The sequence below is a fragment of the Ambystoma mexicanum genome, chromosome 1p, assembly GCF_040938575.1.
Source record: "Ambystoma mexicanum isolate Mex_15411 chromosome 1p, UKY_AmexF1_1, whole genome shotgun sequence".
Classification (NCBI taxonomy): Eukaryota; Metazoa; Chordata; class Amphibia; order Caudata; family Ambystomatidae; genus Ambystoma; species Ambystoma mexicanum.
The window spans coordinates 261,031,692-261,054,095 of NC_090921.1; the positions used below are offsets into that span (position 1 = coordinate 261,031,692).

General features: G+C 48.5%; 1 protein-coding gene across 5 annotated transcripts in view; it reads right to left on the reverse strand.

Moving 5' to 3' along the window:
* The window catches only part of NAT16 (N-acetyltransferase 16 (putative)), a 168,456-nt gene that overhangs the window by 37,457 nt on the left and 108,595 nt on the right, over positions 1–22,404 (reverse strand). For all 5 annotated transcript variants that reach the window (XM_069646565.1, XM_069646555.1, XM_069646566.1 and 2 more), the window contains one exon: positions 15,830–16,054. In XM_069646565.1, the coding sequence (XP_069502666.1) occupies positions 15,830–16,054 (225 nt within the window). The remainder of the gene's footprint in view (positions 1–15,829; positions 16,055–22,404) is intronic.

Below are 22,404 nucleotides of genomic sequence, written 5' to 3' on the forward strand. Positions count from 1 at the left end.
GGTTCGGCATTTTTTCCAACCTGCATATTGTTTATAAACACCCTTGAATCGTGATCAATTGTTGCCACCATGAGTTTCTTACAGAAGGCAAATATCATTGACCTTAGCTGTAGTACACTATTGTAAAACATCTTTTTGATGTGTAATAGTATTCATCCTATAGTGTTTCTCTTAATGTTTAATACTGTTTTTTATGTATTGGTTGATTTAAACCAAATACATAATAAAGACTTTAAAAAAAATGTGCACCCTCTTCGGAGAATACTGTGGCCAGGTCGTGTAAGCCACCTCGTACCACTTGTGTCCTCTTCTAGAGGTCACAATTGGAATATTGTGCCATTTCTGAAGATATTGTTTCCAAGTTATTTAGGATGCCTCTTACCTATTGTGCCCTCTTCTGGGGTCTTCTAGCTGTGTTCTATGCCTTCTCGTGGTGATCACATTAAGACTGTTCTGCCCCATTCAGAGGAAATGATAGAGGTTTAGTAGTTTCTGGCGAGTGCATGTGTATCGTTGTGCCCCGCACAAGGGCCCTTAACATTCTTCTAGCAAAGACAACCACTCACCTTGAACAGGCAGTCAGTGCTTGGAGAACGCTGCAGGACAATGTAGAGGTGGGCGGTTAAACTTGTCAAGCATCAATAGCAGCACAGCCTCAATCCTGGAGAAGCACCGCAACCCTGGAACACTGCTCCCCGACCCACTTGGATCTAGTCGCTGCCACCACATTCGTTTTAACCAAGCACATGTTCATGGTAAACCACAAAAGCTCATCAGTGCACAACATAGTGAGACAAACCCACAAACACATCCATTAAATCAAACCCATCTCATCCGCCCGTACAAATTTACGGACGTGCCCAACACAAGGAGCTTTTTTTTTTTTTATATACAGATATCTTAGGCATGAATAACAAACATCTGAAACCCGTGTGAAGTCTTGTGTCAAGTTCTCTGGTAATCATCTCTGCTTTTGTTTCAAGCTCAGATGGTCTTGATCTGGAATATTATGCCAGCCTTTGGGTGTTCATTTGTGGTTTCGGAGGACAGGGAGCTTTTCTTAAAATATCACTCATCTGTAGAGCTCTGCCCCTTTTCAACCAAACAATAAAACAAGTGAACGAGTGTTAGGAATGGTATTCCTATTATATGTTCATCCTCTTGCTTAATCTTTCCCTCGGAATGCATGGTGTGTGTCTGCAGGTATGAGGTCATGTTTGGAATGCCGAGTGTGACTCACTGGAATGTTGAGTATATGTGATTCCACCCAGGGCGGTTGGTGATGATGTAGCCTGGATGGTGGGAGCCAGTGGGCTTCCCTAAGACTATACTTCCTATCTCCCTATTGATGTAACCTGGTGATCACAGCTGATTACATGAGTATCCTTTATTAGTACCCCGACTACTGGTCTTAACAACGAGCCCTCGTAAAAAAAAATGTCAACCCTGAAGCAAGTGCGCTGTTCAGTTTCAATAAACAATTGTGACTCTAGGGGAAGATGCAGGACTCTCTTGCAAATGTACAATAGTGCGGGACTAGAGGGAACATGTATACTAATTCTAAATACATTGCAGAATACAAAAATGAAATTCTGACTTTGACAATGTTCCTGCTTGGATAAAGCAAACAGAGCTGCATCGGATCATCTAGTATATATACGTACACACTTACCTGTGCTGGTCCCACAGCAACACAAACATCTATGTCAACATTTGCTGGCCAGCTAGTCTTGTGAATGGACGTCCAGGTTACTGCTGCTACTACATCAAGCTTTCAATAGGAAGGAAAAGGGAGGCTGTGCCCAGCTCGAGTCCTACTTTGCAAGAAATGGAGAAAGGTCTTCCATCCCCATGACCTCCTCATATCTTGCTCATCCGACTCCTTTAGACCCCTTATGTGCTGAAGGCAAGTGTGGTCACCCTGATTCCCATAAGGAATCATTACAGGCTCTGCCAGATGTCTGGGGTGTGCCCATCACACAGTCAGCCAACCAGCTGCCTCATATTCTAGAAACCCTGCAGTCATTGTACAATGAGAGGTGTATACCGAGCCTCTTGGATATTACCCAAATTGTTCGAATGAACAATTGACCGAATTTAAAGGGTCACAATTGACCATATATATATATATATATATATATATATATATATATATATATATATAGGGTTTTGGGGGGTTTGGCGTTAGGTGGGGGATTGTGGGGGGTTTCCCCCCACATATATGTTACAATTGACCTTCACAATTCGGTCAATTGTGAAAAGGTCAATTGTAATTCGAACAGTTGTAAAACGAACAATTCGTATACAACCGCCTCTTGTCGCCCCAAAAAGCCACCGTTTGCCTTCTCTAGGGAGACAACCGGACTGTGGCAAGAGAGTTCTCGCTGTGTCATCCAATTATTGTTCTTAATTTAGTTTGTTTGAAATTGCTCTGGTCCCTTTCGAGTCAGGGAGACACAAAGCTCTCCCAAATCCTTGAGAGGCTGCAGGCCTGGAAAAACAGCATCATCCGCGGCCCAGGTGAAGCACGTGGGAGAGATGCACAGTTCTCAAAATATCAAGCACTTTCCTCAAAGACTGGAAAGCCACATCAAAAGCAAAACTGGAGATGCATCTGAAGGATATGGTAAACTAGTTGGCTTTGGAGAAGCTGTCGCCCAAATCTGGAATACAGGGAAGTACTTTCCTTAAGCCTTGTGAACTTCCACACTAAATCCATGAGGTTTCTGCTACTGCCCACCAAGTAGAAGGCCTGACGTCTATCCCCCCCTCACCTGCTTAGCCTCACTCGATGCCCTCCAATTACTTGGGCCACCTCCGACTATCCTGTTCCCCAGAAATCAGCAGTGCTATTATTCAAAGGGGGAGGATTCAGGTCATAAATAAATACACTTGTGGTGCATTGTTGATGGGTCATGTGTGGTTGTTTGGCGATCATGCATCAAGACAAATGATGTGTTGTTGTGCATGTTCTTATGAAGTGAGGAGGTGGATGAGAGAGAAGATAAGGTAATGGCAAGATTGCGTTGGGCAATCGACAATACTGTGATCCTCCTTACTCATCAATGTACTCCAATCTGGACAATTCGCTCCAGGCGCATGTGTTTCGGAGACAGTGTCTAGGGATATTTACAGAAGGGCACTGTGCTTACTGTTCAAGGTAAGAGTAAGCACAGCGGAGGGTGGCGAAACATTAGTGAGCGGGTGAATCCTCTTGGAAATGTGGGCCTGTGACAAGCTGTCTAAACAAGGGGGTGCATCTGCTGCTGAGCCAAGGGTAGAGAGGTTGGTGTAGGCTATACGGCCACCATATTTTGAATGGATAGAGTAGAAATCCTGTCCCCTCCATCTCACCTCAGGTCATGTAGGTGCCCATTTGCGGAGGAAGAGCAACCTCCGGTGGCCAGAGAGGGAATGGCAAATGCATGCAGAAAAGGGCTCATTCCATTCTTTCAGCATTTTGTTTTCGTATTTATTTAAAGACGTGGTTTTGCAACAAGAAACAAGCACATAGTTACATGCAGAAGGCAGGGCATTCTAGGGGGACAACGGACCATGTGCAGTGGGAAATTGAGCAGGTGTACATGATATGAAGACAAGAACAGGGAGCAATACAGGTAGACAGACCAACAGATGTATAGAGGGGTACATCGGGGGGTGTGGGGGCCCCATAAAGGAGGAGACAGAGTAAAGACACAACTGAATTCTAGGAAGATGGTGGAGATTTGGATTAAGGGGTGTAGGGGAGAGCTCCAGTGATGGGTGTGCGAGCACGCGCACAGCGTGGGTAAGAGAAGGAGCGATTGAGAAGGGAGACAGAATAGAGGGTACAGTATGGATATTAGTGGGAGACAGAAGTAGCCAGGTAGGGTGCAATAGAATTGAAGAGCTGTGGTAGAAATTTGCAGAGGGGCTAGAGGTGGGTGAAGAGCAGTCAAGGTTCTAAAAAGGTGTGAGGTGCTAGGTTGGGGATTTTGTTGACGGAGGTAGAATAGTAGAGAGGCTAGCACAGTATTCAAGTTGGCCAAAACCAGAGTAGAGAGGTGACATGTTGTGGAATGGTAAATGAGAAGAGGGTGGATCTTCCCGATGTTCAACACCATATTCATCCTTGCCGCGGAGGCGGTTCAGCAGTGGTGGAATTGGAGCTGCAGTGGTGGTAAAGGTGATAAAACTGTTTGTGCTTCAGGTCACCGACGAAGAGGCACTCATGACTGCGAGTTATACGGAAGGGCTGAGGTGTTTGCGGAAAGGATATTGGTGCGTGGGTATCAGGAAATATTACCCCCATATATATGGTCGCCGTAAATAATCACCGGGAAAAGGTTGTGGCGATATTATATGGGTGACCATATATATGGGGACAGGGGCAAAAAAATAAAATTTTTTAAAAAATTGGGGGTTGAGTGGGTGTCCCCCGCATGTTCCAGGCAATAATGTCGTTGATATTTTTGCATGGCGAGATTTTTGAGGCGACATTATTACATGGAACTGGTGCGTGGAGTAATCCGGGCAGAGAGATCAGGGTCTTCGATGAGTTGAGGCAGTGAAATGACATCCAGTGGTGAATGGAGAATAGGCGGTTAGAATTCATAGAGGAGAGGTGCAAGTGCCATCAACAAAGAGGTGATAGGAGAAAGCAAAGGTTGGTTTGAGCTTACTGATGGACGCTGTGCACATGACAAGAAACAGTTGACCATAGAGGCAATCTTGGAGGATACCCATAGAAAGTGGGGGTGGCATCAAAGGTCTCTGTGTCCCAGAAGATAGAAAATGACCAATCGGCCAAGTAAGAGACAATTGAGACAGGTGCACAGGGAGAAACGGGTGATCCACAATGTCAAAGGAAGTGGAGAAGTCGAAGAGTACGGGGAGCGTTTCAGATGATGAACAGTGGTTGGAAAGTTGGGGGATGGGAATCAGGGCCATTTCAATGCAGCAACAGTTGCAGAACTCCGATTGACAGGGGTCAACAGGGTCAAAGAGTCAGTTAGCTTTAGTGATGGAAGACAGAGATAGGCCAATAGTTGAGAGAACTTTTTGGGTCTGCAGATTGCTTCTTGAGGATAGCTAGAATATGGACTACATTGAAGAGGTACAGAAAATTCCGATTGTGAGGGAGAGGTTTAAGAGGGAGGAGAGGTAGGAACAGGTTACAAGTGCTATTTGATAGTTTCAAGAGACTCCCATGTGGGAGATCCATAATGACATGTAGCCTAATTGGATTAGCACAACATTGGCATTTGTTGGGTAACAGCGATATGCTAATGAGGTAACCCGTATTTCAAAGCAGTCATCACAACACATTGCTAGCTTCCATGTTCCTGCATTGTTTTTAGTGTGCAAGGTGACGAATGCTTGCAATGACAGTAGTATCACATACTGCTCCATGTAGCAACAACTCTCTGAAACTCCTCTAGTCCTGTTTAATTTACATGTAATTGCATTCGAGTATTTGTAGTTTTAATTGATTATAACGCCACATAAAACAAAAAATACAATTGGTTTCACCCCCGTCATGGGGCAACTTAATAGCTTTGTGTAACATGGCTTCTATGCTCTTACCCTAAACTTCCACACACCCGCAACTCTGACTACCGTGTATCCGGGTGACATTTGCTGGAGGCATGAGGGCATCACCCCCTTCTTCATATCAACTGTGCCAACCCACGTGTGTTTCTTCTCCCTTGTGACCTACTGTGATAGGCGTGCTGGTTAAAGCACATTAAATAAGGCAATCTGGTAATTTCTTCCTGGCTCCCCAAACATTTATGAACATTGATTTCTTGTACAGATTAAGAACCTCTAACGCTTTATGCGAGTACCTCTTGATCCCCTGAGCCCCCATACTCCTGGCCCATCTGTGCAAGCGTCTAGCCCTAGGCAGGGGCACCCCTTGCAGGATGCGAGATCCCCATCTCCCAGGTGTGCAAAGGGTGCCACATATCAAGCAAGGTGATGACCCGGTTACCTACCCATAACCTTCATTACTGTGAGAACCAGGGCTTATTAATGAGGTGTGTGCCCACTGCCTGTGTGGCGCTTGGTTTTCCACAACTTCTTGTAAATACCTTGGCAAGTTCTTCAGGTGCAGGGGAGCATCAGACCACCTCTAATGTTGAACTTCCTGTTTCATGTACTGAAGTAGACTTTGCTATCAACGTCCTTTAAGCTAAACAGGGAGGGCAAGTTGGGCGGAGGACTGTGACGAGGAAGAGTAGGACTGAGTAACAAAGATTAACATTAAGTGATCTAGCTACTGCCATATCTTTGCTCGTATCTTTGCTCATCCTCATCCCAGTCCTTATTAATGAGGGCATTGCAAGCGTGCAGCCGTTTGCACCAGAATTACACAAAACACGATGCAGAAAAACTGGGCCAACAACAATTTGGATACAATGCAAGAGTACTATTGCTCTTTGCTAGGAGCTTCCCGCAGGAGTGAACAGTTTAGAGAAAGACTGAGGATGTCTGAATGGATGAAAGTTGACAGGGAAGGTCAAGTGGCGTGTCTTCTGAGAAATGGCAAGTGCTGCAATCGCTCTAGCTGATCTCCCCTAATCGGTGGCAACTTGCTCGTCTTGGAAGCAAGAAGGCACAGAGCAACACAGGTTCGAATCCTGGATCCGCGCTTGGAAACCTCTTCGGTATATTATATTAATGGAGCCCGGTTAATGTCATAAGCAAGTGCAATCCATCCACAAATATAAGGGATCAAGGGGTCATGCATGGCCAAAGAACAAACTGACAAATCGAGACCATCTACATCATGGGTGCACAACATACGGCCCGAGGGCCAGTTGCAGCCCGCCATGCTGTTTTTTCCGGCCCGCGAGGCACAAAGACTTTCCCAATGGAGGGCGGCTCGCAAGCAGCATCGGCCGCGCTCCATTAGGAAAGTCTTTGTTGTCTTCCGGGCCGGACAAAACACTGGCCGTCATTGGCTCAGCACACACGCACCACGTCACTCCTACGAGCCACGTAGTGCGTGTGTGCTGCACCAATAGAGTGCCAGCACTACGGCTGGCATGGCCAGTAAAGCTTGATGCCGGAAGGCATTTCAGCCTTGCTTGCCACACCAGCCATAGTACGATTCCACTTACCTGCCTTCCAGCACGTCTCCGGTAAGTGGTCTGTGTGTTTGTGTGTTGGGTCTGTTCTGCTGTATGTTTGTGTATGTTGAGATTGAGGGGGTCTGGGGGCGTGTCGGATTTGTATGAATGTTTGTTTTTGAGTGTTTGTGTTGTGTATGTTGAGATGGGGCGGTGGGGGGCATGTCGGATGTGTATGAATGTTTTTGAGTGTTTGTGTTGTGTATGTTGAGATGGGGGGGTGTCGGATGTGTATTGTATGAATGTTTGTTTTTGAGTGTTTGTGTTGTGTATGTTGTAAACCCAGTTGTGTATACAATCATGGAAGCATTGGAGTGAAGGACAGTCCCTCAGGAAGAAAGTGATGGGATGGAGTAGAGTGCACCAAAGCCCACACATTTCCCAGGCTCCTGTAATACTACGGGAAGACTGACAAGGTGAGATGGGAAAATAACTCACCAGAGGTCTAGAAGCACAGGATTCAATGAGGAAATTCCACGCGAAGCATCCACAAAGACATATATAGCAGGCACCTGGACTGCCAACCCCAGAGGGAATCGCATGTCCCTCGAAAAGGATCGACATAAAAATATGATATACACCAATTGATCCCCAATTCAAAGTGCTCGACATTAACACAAACCTAGGGAAATGTGGCAAATGGTCGCCACTTGGTGGTCTACAGTGGCATTTTTTACATACATTGCTTTCATCACTACAAATGTTCCTACTCCTGGCTCACCCAGTCTTGCTCCTTTAACCTCCCCCTTCCTGGGGAGGGGTCACCCTCCTGGACACCCTGATTCTGGCTCACTCACTGCTTACACGCCTCGCCTGCTCATTCCCTTACATTGAACGAGATGCACCTGTCGATCAGGTGCATATGTCGATTGTACTTGTCGAGCAGGTTAAACTGCCGATCAGTTGGGTGTTATAACAACACCCGCTACCAAAAATACAGAATTTGCAAAGGATCGCGAGAAATGTGGACCAAGAAGGAAGAGTCATCCAGTTTCTGTTACAAGACGTTGAGCTGTGTGACTGGACTGCTGGACTGCAGATGCTCGATCTCCAGAAAGACCCAGATGTGTGACCCCTCTCAGTTTGACAGTCTGAGTGATAGTTCAAGGGACATCAGGCTATAGTGCTACACTTGGGGCCAACTCAAGAGGGATGGGTCCAGAGGAAGACCCCAAGCAGGAGAGCGCACTATTGGGTCAATAGGGGAACCAACATTTCCTCTGCCCATTCAGGACCATCAAAAGGAACGCATCTGTCTCTTCTAAGATGGCGAATCAGAAGGAGGGGAGGGAATGTGTAAATCATATTGATGGGGATGACGAAGACATGGCGTTCGGATCGCAAATATGTGGGCCTTTTTCCATGAGGCAGTAGAAAAGAAGAGTATTGAAGTGGCTTGCAAAGGTGTCAATCAAGGGCACCACAACCAGTGCGTCTGATGAACGGCCTCGTTGGTTGCATCACTGGTGGTCTTGCAGTAGGTCTTCTGCCATGATAGGGGAGGCACTCTCGCTCTGTGTCTAACATATAAGCTCCCTATCCCCTCACTGACTGTTTCATTGGTACCACCATTCCGTAACCAAAGAGCTCTACTCCTAGAAAGGGAGATTTAACAGGGAACCTTTTTGAGGGGCAGTATACCTTATAAAACCTCGCGCTGTGAAACACTTGTGTATGAGCGCGATACAAATAAAATATATCATAACAAGTAGTGTATTCTAGCTGGATCCCGATGTCATCATAGTCCATTTCCGAATATTGCAGGTAATGTTGGACATAAACTCTACCTGCTTCGCGAACTGCATTAGCTTATTGATTCGATCCAGCCCACCATCAGCTGATGCCCATAATTTACAAAGTTCCCAAAACAAATCATGTGTTCTATAGGCGACATAGATAGCAGTCCTAATGTTGAGGTTTATTTAGCATACATCTGCCGAGATGTTTCCCCATTGGGTTGCGCGAGTCCATAGGGCCAGTGCCTTCTGAAAGGGATTGACCATCAAGCAGGAAAAGTAGGAAGAAGGAAATGGATCTTCATATTAGCAAGATAATCAACTTCAGAAAACTGCAAGGGTTACAAGTTAGCATAAAATATGGTGAAGCCAGACCTGTCTGGCTTCATCCCTTTAGTAAGGCTGTCTTGACATCACCCATCAAAGTATGACCCACAACAACCTGAAGGCGCCAGATGTTTATTCCACGTGGACTGGAAGCGACCACCACATCAGGGCTGTGGACATGGTTAATGCCTGCCACCCAGCATGTAGGAATCCAGAGGCTCGTCCCCTGGCTCATCTTCAAGATCCACATCCCCAGTCTTTCCCCATTTGAAGAGACTTCAGCCCAAGACAGACTCTGTGCCTCAATTAGAAGCAGAGGCGTTGCTAGGGGGGGGGGATCAGGGGGCTATAGCCCCTGGTCTCTTGGATGTAGCCCCGGATAGAATCTCAGGGTCTACAACCAAAAGGCTAGCTAGCCCCGGGTCTCGACAATCCCGACAGTAGTGTAGCCCCTGGTCTTTTCCAGACCTAGCAACTCCCCTGATTGGAAGTGAAGATTGAGTGGACAGCAAAGGCAACAGGCATCTTCAGAATCACTGAGATCGGAGGAGTTACTGGGGGCACCCAATGGACGGAGGGCAAGGCACCCTTGTTGAGGGAGATCTCTCAATGCTCGGCTTTCTCTTGCACCTGTGCTGTCTAGACCACACTGGGAGAGAGAGGAGGGTTTCCTTGTTGTTTTCTGGAGGACATTTTCACAGTATGAAAAAAAGTTCAGGGTTGAAGATAAGTGGCCTGGCATAGCTTCAAGAGCCCAGAATAACTGCCTGCCTGTCTGCCTGCCTGCTTGACTCCGAGCCCAGAATAACTGCCTGCCTGCTTGACTCACACACAGAGCGATCAGCGGAACTACAATCTGGTGGATAATGAATGCAGAGGCGAAGTGCCCAATTCATCTGTACTGGTGACAGCATTTGGGACACATAGTACAAAGTGCACCAACTGAGCAAGACATCTTAATGACATCCCACAGCATGCTGACCCACAAAATAACTGCTGTGGCAAGGTCCTGTGAGAGGATAATATGAGAGCTACAAAAGAAAAAAAAAAAGACTGATCAACTAAGGTGCCCCAGTGACCGCAAGCAGGACAGGAGGCTCCATGCTGCAAAAAGGTGGCCCTCGTGCAGGGAGAAACTTCGTATTTATTTTTACAAATGAAGGCGGGCACACGTTAGTGATAATGACTGAGTTAGAAAAGGGGATGCTCCAGTGATGTCCTTGACCTGCAGGATAGGACTGTGTCATGGCTGAGGGAACAACAGATGACTCAAAGCCAAGTTCTTGGATTCAAGGATCTTTATTGTACAAACACAAAACTCACAGATGAGGTTTAACAGAGGCCAGTTAGTGGCAAACACTAAACACATAAAGAAGTCGGGCTTCCGTAGAGGACAGTGGTGCTCAGTCCATTCTCTCTTACCCCCAACACTTTGCTTAGCTGGCATTTAAAATGTCACTCATATTCTTTTAGGTTGTAAGTGCCTGGCACTTCTTTCTTGGGAGCAGACTTGGCTTTCGTAGAGGTTGTCAGGATGGCACACTTCATCAATACCAGCAGGCCTAAACCTTGGGTTTTCTAGACTTGGGCCAGTCATCAGACACGAATATCTTTTACAAAATCAAATTGGGACCTGATGCAGGCTGTGGGGGATCCCTATGGCTTTTACTGTTCCACCAGGCTAGGAGTGTCTTGAGATCTGTGGCTCTTATCGAGCTCTCTCATTGGCTGCCTCGCTTCTTACCCTCCTCCTCCTTCCCCTCTTTCTCCTCCTCCTCCTCCTCTTGCTCATCATCATCATTTTCCCCCTTCTCCTCTCTGCCTGGTGTATCTTGCCTTTTTCCTGCCTTCTCTCACCTCCATACCTCGTTGATGTACTGCCACACTCTTCCCGGTACCTTCTCCATTCTTCTCTTTGTCTCTGTTGTAGTCTTGGTCACCATTTTGGTGTTTTATTGCTCCTCATCTCCCACTTTCTTACTGCTCTTCTATCTTATCTTCTGACTACTCCTCTCGGACTCCTCATCACACCCATTCAACACTTCTGTTCTTGTATCCACCTTCTTCTCCTCACAGCTCCTTTTCAACTCTGTTCCTTCATGTCCTCATCTCTCCTTTGCATAGGTTTTGCCTTGCCTCCCTTTTCCCTCCTTCTATATTGCCTTCACGTACTCCCTTTTTCAGTCGTTAATCTTCTACTCACCTTCTCATCCATCTTCCTCTGCTGTTCCGCTCTGCTGCACGTCCCCCACCTCCCATAGTCAATGTTCCTCCTCCCTGCTCCACCACACACTGTCCTTCACCTCATGCTACCAACTCCTAGCTGCTTCACCCTCCTTTTGATAGAAGTAATTGTTTGTAGAACTTTACCTGTGCACACACCCACAAGCTGGCATTGTGCACCAGGGGACTAAACAAGCTTTGTAGGCAGATCAATGTCTAACTTTGTGTTTCGTGCTTACTTGAACATGGCCACCATTTCGTATCCACATTTTTTCAGTTGCAGCCGCTTTGTTTTCTTTCTATGAACATCTTCACGGTCTGTGGTGAGATTTCAAGGGAAATTACTTTTATTGCACAGGCTCGCTGGAGCACTTCCAGGCTGGGTTTGCGCATTTGCGCACTCTTTCTGCAAAATACCTAATTTGGAACGTGCCCTCTATATCAGGGTCTCATGCTTCACAGATACTAGCCAGACTAGGTCAGCAACCAACCGGGCCAAAGCATCAAATCTCTGGAGTAGGTCAGACATGTTTCTTTGTACAATACTAACAGTAAATCTCCTCTGCAATAGATCAGTGCAGTTAGTTTCAGTAAATTCTCTGTCCTTGGTCGGAGGCCAGTTTCAGTGAATTCTCTGTCCTTGGTCGGAAGCCCTTGGTTACAGAGAACCCAAAATCCTCCAGGGTATACATATGGGTCCCCAAAATCCATGGGTAAGGGGTTACTTCCAGGCCACTGATGGGGAAAGGAAAATGGGCGTTTCCCCCTGTGGAAGCACAATCTGTAATATAGTGCAGGGGTTCTATATAGATTCTTAGGACAAAGTGTTAATGTGGATTTGATCTTTTTAAACCCCCCCCATCATGAGGTCTTTGTGCAAGTTGTTTTTTGGGATACTTTTAGACAGGCGAGTCCTGGATGGCTAGAGGGGTTGACGGGATTCCTAGAGGATGCCATTTACCTTAGGCTGCTGATGGATACGACAGCACGGAAGATCCTCAGTAGATCACCTCTGGAGTCTGCTTCATGAAGCAGGAGGTGTCCCAAGCACACAATGCCACCCAATCCCCACCATCCAGCCTCCAGTAAGTGACTTGCCATTGGGTACTGTGGTTCTCCATTATCCAAACTGCCCTGAAATCCAGGCAACCTTGACAGGAAATCTACTGGGAGAGGCAGACCTACCTGAAATTGGCCTGAGATGTGCCATCTGGCAGGTTTAAAAATGTACATACTAGTATTATAAATGCACTTGTTCATTATAAATTCAGGACTACAAGTCCCAGAATGCAAACAACAAAATAGGGCTGGGTGAGCTATGACTGAGACATGTGATTAGATGCCAGCTCTGGAGGCCCTCTTGTTGTTCCAAGACTGCAAAAGCAGGATAGAGGCTTGGACCATCCAAAGGGTTCAACTCACTTTACCAGTGGATATGATGAACTCCCAAAACAACCATTTAGATGGTGTTCTTTTAGTTTGTGGGATAGTAATGGTGTGGGAGAGACAGAAAATCTTACATCTCATTTACTATGTGAGGCAAAGCGTTTCTCTGCTGTAGGGGACATGAAGTCGCCCAGAAAATTGGCCACCCGACAGTGAATGAAACTTCAGCCATGGGTGCTTTCAGTGTAATGTTCAGCAGCAGTCCTGCAGAGTCCATGGACATATTTAATGGGTGACCTGGAAATGCCCGCCAGGCTCCTCCCATACTCTTCCAAGGTGTATTTGCAGCAAAGGTGTGCTGACGCAGGTGACTAAGAGTGAAGCCACATCTATTCCCAGAAAATAGGAGTTTCCGGTTGCATTAGAGGGAGCTGCCAGGTCTAGGACTAGGAAAGATTAGGCCACTGCCTAGAGTTCCACCAGCAGTCGGGCCACCAAATGGCCAGATAAGCAACTACGTTTTCTCTGCGTCAAGTAAAAGGGGTTGAAAAATGCCACTTGACGTAGGGCTTCGAAGCTGCTTGCACTAACCCCCCACCGCCATTGTCAACTTGATCACCTCTATCTGACCAGAGGATACCGGCGGATGCCACTGATTCCGTGAGCACAGGAACAGTCCGCCTCTTCACATTGAATTGACTGTATGTGTCTGCAGTCATTCCCTGTGCCATGCCAAATGCCTCGGCCATGTTCTAGTACATAATCAAGCCAACTGCGCCACCTAAAATGGTTACACTGTAGACCTCCATGCTATTAGTCATTCAACTGACCAATATTTCAGACAGAATCTACAGGTAGTTCCATTGAAAAACGCATACACGTGTCTGTTTATGGCTGGCAAAGTACAGGGCACCAAGAGTGCTTTAGAGTTAAAGTCAAATACTAGCTAGAATAGAGGTTACTTCAATGTGACCCAACCCAGCCTTTCATGAAGACCCGGATCTGTTTTTTTAGGTTACTGTAAAGTGTGTGTGCAGGAGCATACTAACTTGGGTACCCCTTTGATGAAATTGATTTTAAAAAAAGCTCCCCAAACCATGCAGATCAATTCCTGCAAGGCCACCTACACACACCTCTAGAAGACACCATCAGCGATTCCCCCAAACAATCCTGCTGGCAAGCATTGGTGCATGTTTTCAGGCAGTTGTGTCAGACCACGGCGATAAGGATGGATGTGGCAGAAATCCACTGTGCGCACATCAGACACAATATTTTGCTAAGGGTACAAGAATCTGTAATCATTGTGCTGGGTTGTAGGCCCAATAGACCCTGGATAAATACTACTGTGCTCCATGTTCTGGCCAAATCATGACCTGCACAGTCAGCTGGAGTGTTGAAGACCTACCCCATATTTCTCGTCATTGCCATGCTGGTGTAAGATCTGTCATTCCAGCACCAACAAAGAGATTCAGCACTCCAATAAGCATTACCGAAAGAACCCAGCACTCCAGGAAAGCAAGAACCCAGCACATTAAAATCCAAGACCGCAGCACTCCAAATACCCAAGAACCCAGCACTACAATGCCCCCAAACCACGGCCCTTTAATTCCCCATGAACCCAGCACTCCAGTGACCCAACGACCAAGCACTCCAAAATCTCCAAGACTCCAGCACTCCAAAATCCCCAAGAACCGAGCACTCCAAAATCCCCAAGAACCAAGCACTCCAATGCCCCTAAAATCCAGCCCTCTATTGCCCCTAATATGCAGCCCTCTTTTGCCCCTAATATGCAGCCCTCTTTTGCCCCTAATATGCAGCCCTCTTTTGCCCCTGTTATGCAGCCCTCTATTGCCCCTGTTATCCAGCCCTCTATTGCCCCTGTTATCCAGCCCTCTAGTGCCCCATGAACCCAGTGCTCTAGTGATCCAACGACCCAGCATTCCAGTGACCAACGACCCAGCACACCCACATCCTCCAGAACCCAGCACTCTAATGTCGATGACTTCTCCCCTTTGGTAGGCCGAAGGATGTCAAGGTAAATACACACTCAGGTCGAGACAATCAATTTCATCCCTCGATTGGTAGGTCGGGGAAGTGACCCACACTAGCATCATGATTGACTTGGGTTTGGTTGAGTCAGGCCATAGGAGAACCCATCCGTATAAATGTGCTTGCTTGGGATATATGGTGCAAGGTGCCAGAGGTTCCTAGTGCTGGTTACCTTGTTGCTCTGGATTTGGTGAAGGGTTGTTCCACTGAGGCCACAGACAAAGTGAGCTGCTTGGATAGAGTTAGGCAGAGATAGGCTTAAATAGAGGCCATCACTGGTTACCCGCCTGCTCATGGTTTTGTGAAGTGTGGTTGCAGGCCTGCCCTGAGCTAGGTAGCTGCTTGCATGAAAGTTGTCAGAGCTCGGGCACAAGGGGTGAAGTAAGGATTCTGGCATTGGGGCATTCTCTGCACAGGTTAGGTGCATGCATAAGGTTTTGTGAAGCTAGGTTTCAGTAGCACAAATATCTTTTTATCTGATTGCTCATATGTTGGCGCAGTGAGGCCACAGGTTTCTACATCTCTAGTTACTGTTAGGTCAGGGGTTGGTGGCATGTGTTCCTAAGAAAGTTCCACCTTAGTTACATGTTCACCCACGGGTTGCAAGTGGGGAAACCCAGGAGAGTCCCTCTCTGGCTAACTACTTTCTCTGGGTTAGGTAGTGGGCAAAACCAGGGGTTACCAGAATGTTGTTGTGGAGTTGTGTGTGTGGCAGCTAATTACCTGCTTGCAAAGAGTTTGTTGGAGTGAGGCCTGTGGAGTTACCAGCTGGAGTTACACGTCTGCTGGGGGTTGGGTGGAATGAGGGCCCATGAGTTCACACCTGGCTGAACACTTCCTAAAGGTTTGTAGAGTAGGTCATGTGCAAGGAATAACAATGTGTACCAGCTTCATCAGGGTTTAGCAGTGGGGAGACCCCATGAGCACCGAGCCCTATTTACTGGTTTGCTGACGGTTTGTTAGCGAGAGCCCCAAGCATTCCCCCACACGAGTTACCTGCTTGGTGATGACACGGTACTTCTTGAAGTCCTTTGGTCCCAGTTTGTCGTCTCTCGTGAGCCGCGTCACCTTCACGCTGGGGTACTTCTCCTTCACCAGGTCGGAGCAGAACTTCTGCAGCACGCCGGCAACGCCCTTCCCCCTCTCCCAAGGAGCCACACGTAGGCCCTCCACGAGGACGGTGGCCCCTCCGTCCACGATAAACATGGACTGCAGGGCTATCTGATGATGAGACAGAGAGCAGGGAAGAGAGTCAGGCAAGGTCCTTTTTACCCTGCCCGCGAGACAGGAGGAAAGGCAGGAGCTCTGAAAGAAATCTGACACGTGATTAAGGAGACAGAACATGGAAGGGTGGCCAGATGCACCGGTCTGGGAGAGACAGTCACTCATTCAGGGCGCGAGGGGGGCATGAATTTAAATCTCAAATGTCCCATTCGTAGTGCAAGGGGAGGCGGATGTTCTTCCCATCCCCCATCTCAGGTCATGTTCTAGGTGTGAGGAGAGGTGTATAGACGTCCTTCATTTTAGGGTGTACCAGGGAGGTGGATACACCTCGGCCATTTTAAGAGCGGTCCTATCCCAGGATGAATAGTGTGTGTGGGGGGGGGGAAGGGTGTGGATACCCCCCACCCATCTCAGAATATACTCTAAAGGGGGAGGAGATGTAGCAAGAACATCTCCTTCTCAGGGGTAGGTCCACTTCCTTTTTCCTAGTATATCTTTTTTGGGGACCCAAGAATGGTGGGGGGTGTGTCCTCCATCACAGGGTGCATTCTGTGTGTGAGGGTAGCCAGAGACACATCCCCATCTCAAAATGTAAACTGTAGGCAAGTCCTACCCATGGGATGGATTGTATCTATAAAGGTTGGCGTAGTTATTGACTGCCTATCCAAGGAAGCATTCTTTGTATAGGAAGTGTAGTCATGTCCCACTATCCCAGTGTGAGAAGTATGGCGGAAGCACAAATCCCCCACACATGGGGCAATTCTTTACATGCGAGTAGGCATGGGGGCACATAAATTCCTCTCCAGATGTATTTGGTGTGTAAGAGTAGATGGAGGCAGACACCCATTGTGGAATTGCCAATCCTTTGATGCATTCTATGTGTTAGGAGAGGGAGACTAACATCCCAGGATGCATTCCATGTGTGGAGAGGGAGTGGTGCATCCCCATCCGAGGGTCTGTCCTGTGGGTGAGGAGAGGGAGAAGCACATCCCAGGATGCATTCCAAGTGGGGAGAGGTAGAGGTGCATCCCGATCCCTGGTTGTGTCCTTTGTGTGAGGAGAGGGAGAAGCACATCCAGGATGTATTCTGTGTGAGGAGAGGTAGAGGTGCATCCCCATTCCAGGTTGTATCCTGTGTGTGAGGAGCGGGAGAAGCACATCCCAGGATGCATTTCATATGTGGTGAGGGAGTGGTGCATCCCCATCCCAGGGTCTGTCCTGTGTGTGAGGAGAGGGAGACGCACATCCCAGGATGCATTCCAAGTGGGGAGAGGTAGAGGTGCATCCCGATCCCAGGTTGTGTCCTTTGTGTGAGGAGAGGGAGAAGCACATCCCAGGATGCATTCCAAGTGAAGAGAGGTAGAGGTGCATCCCCATCCCAGGTTGTGTCCTGTGTGTGAGGAGAGGGGGAAGCACATCCAGGATGTATTCTGTGTGAGGAGAGGTAGAGGTGCATACTCATCCCAGGTTGTGTCCTGTGTGGGAGGCAAGGGGGAAGCACATCCCAGGATGCATTCAAAGTGAGGAGAGGTAGAGGTGCATCCCCATCCCTGGTTGTGTCCCGTATGTGAGGGGAAGGAGAGAACACCCCAGGATGCATTCAAAGTGAGGAGAGGTACAGGTGCATCCCCATCCCTGGTTGTGTCCCGTATGTGAGGGGAAGGAGAGAACACCCCAGGATGCATTCTAAGTGAGGAGAGGTACAGGTGCATCCGCATCCCAGGTTCAGTGCTGTGTGTGAGAAGGAGAAGCACATCCCAGGGTGCATTCCAAGTGAGGAGAGGTAGAGGTGCATCCCGATCCCAGGTTTTATCCTCTGTGTGAGGAGAGGGAGAAGCACATCCCAGGGTGCATTCCGTGTGAGGAGAGGTAGAGGTGCATCCCGATCCCAGGTTGTGTCCTGTGAGTAAGGAGAGGGAGAAGCACATCCCAGGATGTATTCTGTGTGAGGAGAGGTAGAGGTGCAAACTCATCCCAGGTTGTATCCTGTGTGGGAGGCAAGGGAGAAGCACATCCCAGGATGCATTCAAAGTGAGGAGAGGTACGGGTGCATCCCGATCCCAGGTTCAGTGCTGTGTGTGAGAAGGAGAAGCACATCCCAGGGTGCATTCCAAGTGAGGAGAGGTAGAGGTGCATCCCGATCCCAGGTTGTATCCTCTGTGTGAGGAGAGGGAGAAGCACATCCCAGGGCGCATTCCGTGTGAGGAGAGGTAGAGGTGCATCCCCATCCCTGGTTGTGTCCCGTATGTGAGGGGAAGGAGAGAACACCCCAGGATGCATTCCAAGTGAGGAGAGGTAGAGGTGCATCCCCGTCCCAGGTTGTATCCTCTGTGTGAGGAGAGGGAGAAGCACATCCCAGGGTGCATTCCAAGTGAGGAGAGGTAGAGGTGCATCCCGATCCCAGGTTGTATCCTCTGTGTGAGGAGAGGGAGAAGCACATCCCAGGGTGCATTCCAAGTGAGGAGAGGTAGAGGTGCATCCCGATCCCAGGTTGTATCCTCTGTGTGAGGAGAGGGAGAAGCACATCCCAGGGTGCATTCCGTGTGAGGAGAGGTAGAGGTGCATCCCCATCCCAGGCTGTTTCACGCATGTGGCGAGAAGGAGAGAACATCCCAGGATGCATTCCAAGTGGGGAGAGGTAGAGGTGCATCCCCGTCCCAGGTTGTGTCCTGTGTTTGAGGAGCGGGAGAAGCACATCCCAGGATGTATTTCCAGGATGTATTCCCAGGATGCATTCCATGTGAGGAGAGGTAGAGGTGCATCCCCATCCCTGGTTGTGTCCCGTATGTGAGGGGAAGGAGAGAACACCCCAGGATGCATTCCAAGTGAGGAGAGGTAGAGGTGCATCCCCGTCCCAGGTTGTATCCTCTGTGTGAGGAGAGGGAGAAGCACATCCCAGGGTGCATTCCAAATGAGGAGAGGTAGAGGTGCATCCCGATCCCAGGTTGTATCCTCTGTGTGAGGAGAGGGAGAAGCACATCCCAGGGTGCATTCCGTGTGAGGAGAGGTAGAGGTGCATCCCCATCCCAGGCTGTGTCACGCATGTGGCGAGAAGGAGAGAACATCCCAGGATGCATTCCAAGTGGGGAGAGGTAGAGGTGCATCCCCGTCCCAGGTTGTGTCCTGTGTTTGAGGAGAGGGCGAAGCACATCCCAGGATGTATTCCCAGGATGCATTCCAAGTGGGGAGAGGTAGAGGTGCATCCCGGTCCCAGGTTGTGTCCTGTGTTTGAGGAGCGGGAGAAGCACATCCCAGGATGTATTCCCAGGATGCATTCCATGTGAGGAGAGGTAGAGGTGCATCCCCATCCCTGGTTGTGTCCCGTATGTGAGGGGAAGGCGAGAACACCCCAGGATGCATTCCAAGTGAGGAGAGGTAGAGGTGCATCCCCGTCCCAGGTTGTGTCCTGTGTTTGAGGAGCGGGAGAAGCACATCCCAGGATGTATTCCCAGGATGCATTCCATGTGAGGAGAGGTAGAGGTGCATCCCCATCCCTGGTTGTGTCCCGTATGTGAGGGGAAGGAGAGAACACCCCAGGATGCATTCCAAGTGAGGAGAGGTAGAGGTGCATCCCCGTCCCAGGTTTTGTCCTGTGTTTGAGGAGCGGGAGAAGCACATCCCAGGATGTATTCCCAGGATGTATTCCCAGGATGCATTCCATGTGAGGAGGGGTAGAGGTGCATCCCCATCCCTGGTTGTGTCCCGTATGTGAGGGGAAGGAGAGAACACCCCAGGATGCATTCCAAGTGAGGAGAGGTAGAGGTGCATCCCGGTCCCAGGTTGTGTCCTGCGTTTGAGGAGCGGGAGAAGCACATCCCAGGATATATTCCCAGGATGCATTCCAAGTGAGGAGAGGTAGAGGTGCATCCCCGTCCCAGGTTGTATCCTCTGTGTGAGGAGAGGGAGAAGCACATCCCAGGGTGCATTCCGTGTGAGGAGAGGTAGAGGTGCATCCCCATCCCAGGCTGTGTCACGCATGTGGCGAGAAGGAGAGAACATCCCAGGATGCATTTTAAGTGAGGAGAGGTAGAGGTGCATCCCCGTCCCAGGTTGTGTCCCGTATGTGAGGGGAAGGAGAGAACACCCCAGGATGCATTCCAAGTGAGGAGAGGTAGAGGTGCATCCCCGTCCCAGGTTGTGTCCTGTGTTTGAGGAGAGGGCGAAGCACATCCCAGGATGTATTCCCAGGATGCATTCCATGTGAGGAGAGGCAGAGGTGCATTTCGATCCCATGTTTCATTCTGTGTGTGAAGGGAAGTGGGGGTATGGTCTCCTTCCCAGTTGGCATTTTTTGAGTGAGGGTAAATATGGGAACTTCCCCCTCTATTAGGGTGTATTCTGTGTTTAATAGAAGGTGAAGAAATGTCCTCTAACCTCAGAGTGTATTCTGTGTGGAAGGGCAGGTGTACATATGCCCACTAATAACAGGATGTGTTCTCTCTGTGAGAGGAGGTGGATACACCCCACGCATTCGTGTGTGTAAAGTGTGAATGAGGCACAGCTCTAATTTGAAGGGATTGTATGTGTGAGGATAGGGAAAGGCACAGCCCCATTTCCTGGATTCATTCCATGTGTTAGGAGGGTGATAACACATCCGCCAACCCAAGGGGGATGGGGTGGGGTGCGTGTGTTGGAGAAGGAGTTTTTTCTTTTCACATCCCCATGTTTTCAGTCTGCATTTGTGTGCGAGTAGGGATCAATGCAAGTTCCCCATTCTGGGATGGATTCTGTGTAAGGCCAGATCAGGATATGTTCTGTGTGCGACACACCTCCTCAAACTCAGCATGTGTTCGGTCTCCGAGGGTAGTGGGAGGCACAGCCCCACGGTCTATTCTGTGCATGCAGGATGAGGGCGGCATATCCCCCCCAATCGCAGCATGTGTTATGTAGGCATATCCTGAATCATTAGATGTATTCTGTGAATGAAGGGAGATGCAGGCTATTCCCTGCCTCAGGGTGGGTTCTGTGTGTGAGGGAATGTGGAGACACGCCCCCTAGTCTCAGCAGGCTTGGCTAGAGAGGAAGTTGAGGCAAGTTGATTGTTCTCGAATGCATTGCATGTGTGAGGGACGTGCAGGCGTTTCTCCCACCTAAAGGCGCCTTGTGCAGAGAGGTCCCCCATCTCAGGTTGCAGCGTGTATATGAGGAAGGTGGAGGCAAACCCCTACTTCTATTTTCAGATGCTCCAATGATTTAAAGTGACTGTTTGTTTTCTCATCCAATTAAATAAGTGTAGGTTTGTACCATTACATGAGGATGTGTAAACCCCTGTTAAAAGTTCAGTTACCGTTTGTGTATATTAAAGTGGAGTATGTTCATTATTACCCAGTTAGTAATATGTTCAAATGTGGAGTGCTCCAAATGTTACACACTTAAACACTCTGAAGATTGACATGGGTGCATCCAATGCGATCACCTATTTTTCCAATTAACATTAGAGTACGCCCCCTGTTCTACTGTTCGTGTGCCTAGCATTGGAGAGCTGTCAGCGGTACACGGTTATGTCCAAGGCTGGAGTGCTCTCACTGTTACCCAGTTGTGTACCCAATATTAGAGTGCTCTTTCTGCTACAGACTGTTTACTTTGAGCACTCCCACTGTTTGTAGTAAGTTAATCTAACACAGGGGCCACCCTTGCAATCACTCGGATGGTATGGTTAACCATGGGTAGGCTGGGAACCAAAAGAAGCCCTGAAAATAATATTCAAAGTGGCCCCATATTGCACATTTTCAGCAAGCCCAACCCTTTCCTATGAGAACATTTAGACACAAGAGGCCCAGTGTGCAGAGGCCTACTGGGAAATCCCCAGAGTTCCCTATAGGCCAGTCCACCCCTGTGCCTCACTGGAGCGGTTGCACTGCCAGAGCAATAGCCCATTTGACACTGGATTGTTCTCACTTTAACTCATGTAAGACTGGAGTGGTCTTTCTGTCACACAGACAGTAGGTCGACCACTCGCACCTTGTTACTCTAGCATTATATCTTATACTGGAGCGCTCACAGCGTCACAACACCATTCCTCCTCTCCTTGCTTTTGGCCCAGACCGCAGTCTCCCTTGCCCTCAACCTGCTATGTCCCACAAAGTTGAGGATTTTCCCACCCTTAATTGAAGAATTTACCAGCACATTGAATTTGCCATTTATTTGAATGAATTACAGATTTCTCAACCATTCTCTGAACCTTCGGGGAACCCACCCGACACCTCCTTCTTGATGGTCAGGTGTGTTCTCAAGGCTCCTTGAAGGTTTGTTTCCAGAAGTACTGTCTCTCCGAACAGGCTGCAGTTCTGGCCACCCTTGTACATTGCAACGGGTGATATGAGTTTTTCATGAATACGTTCTGATCA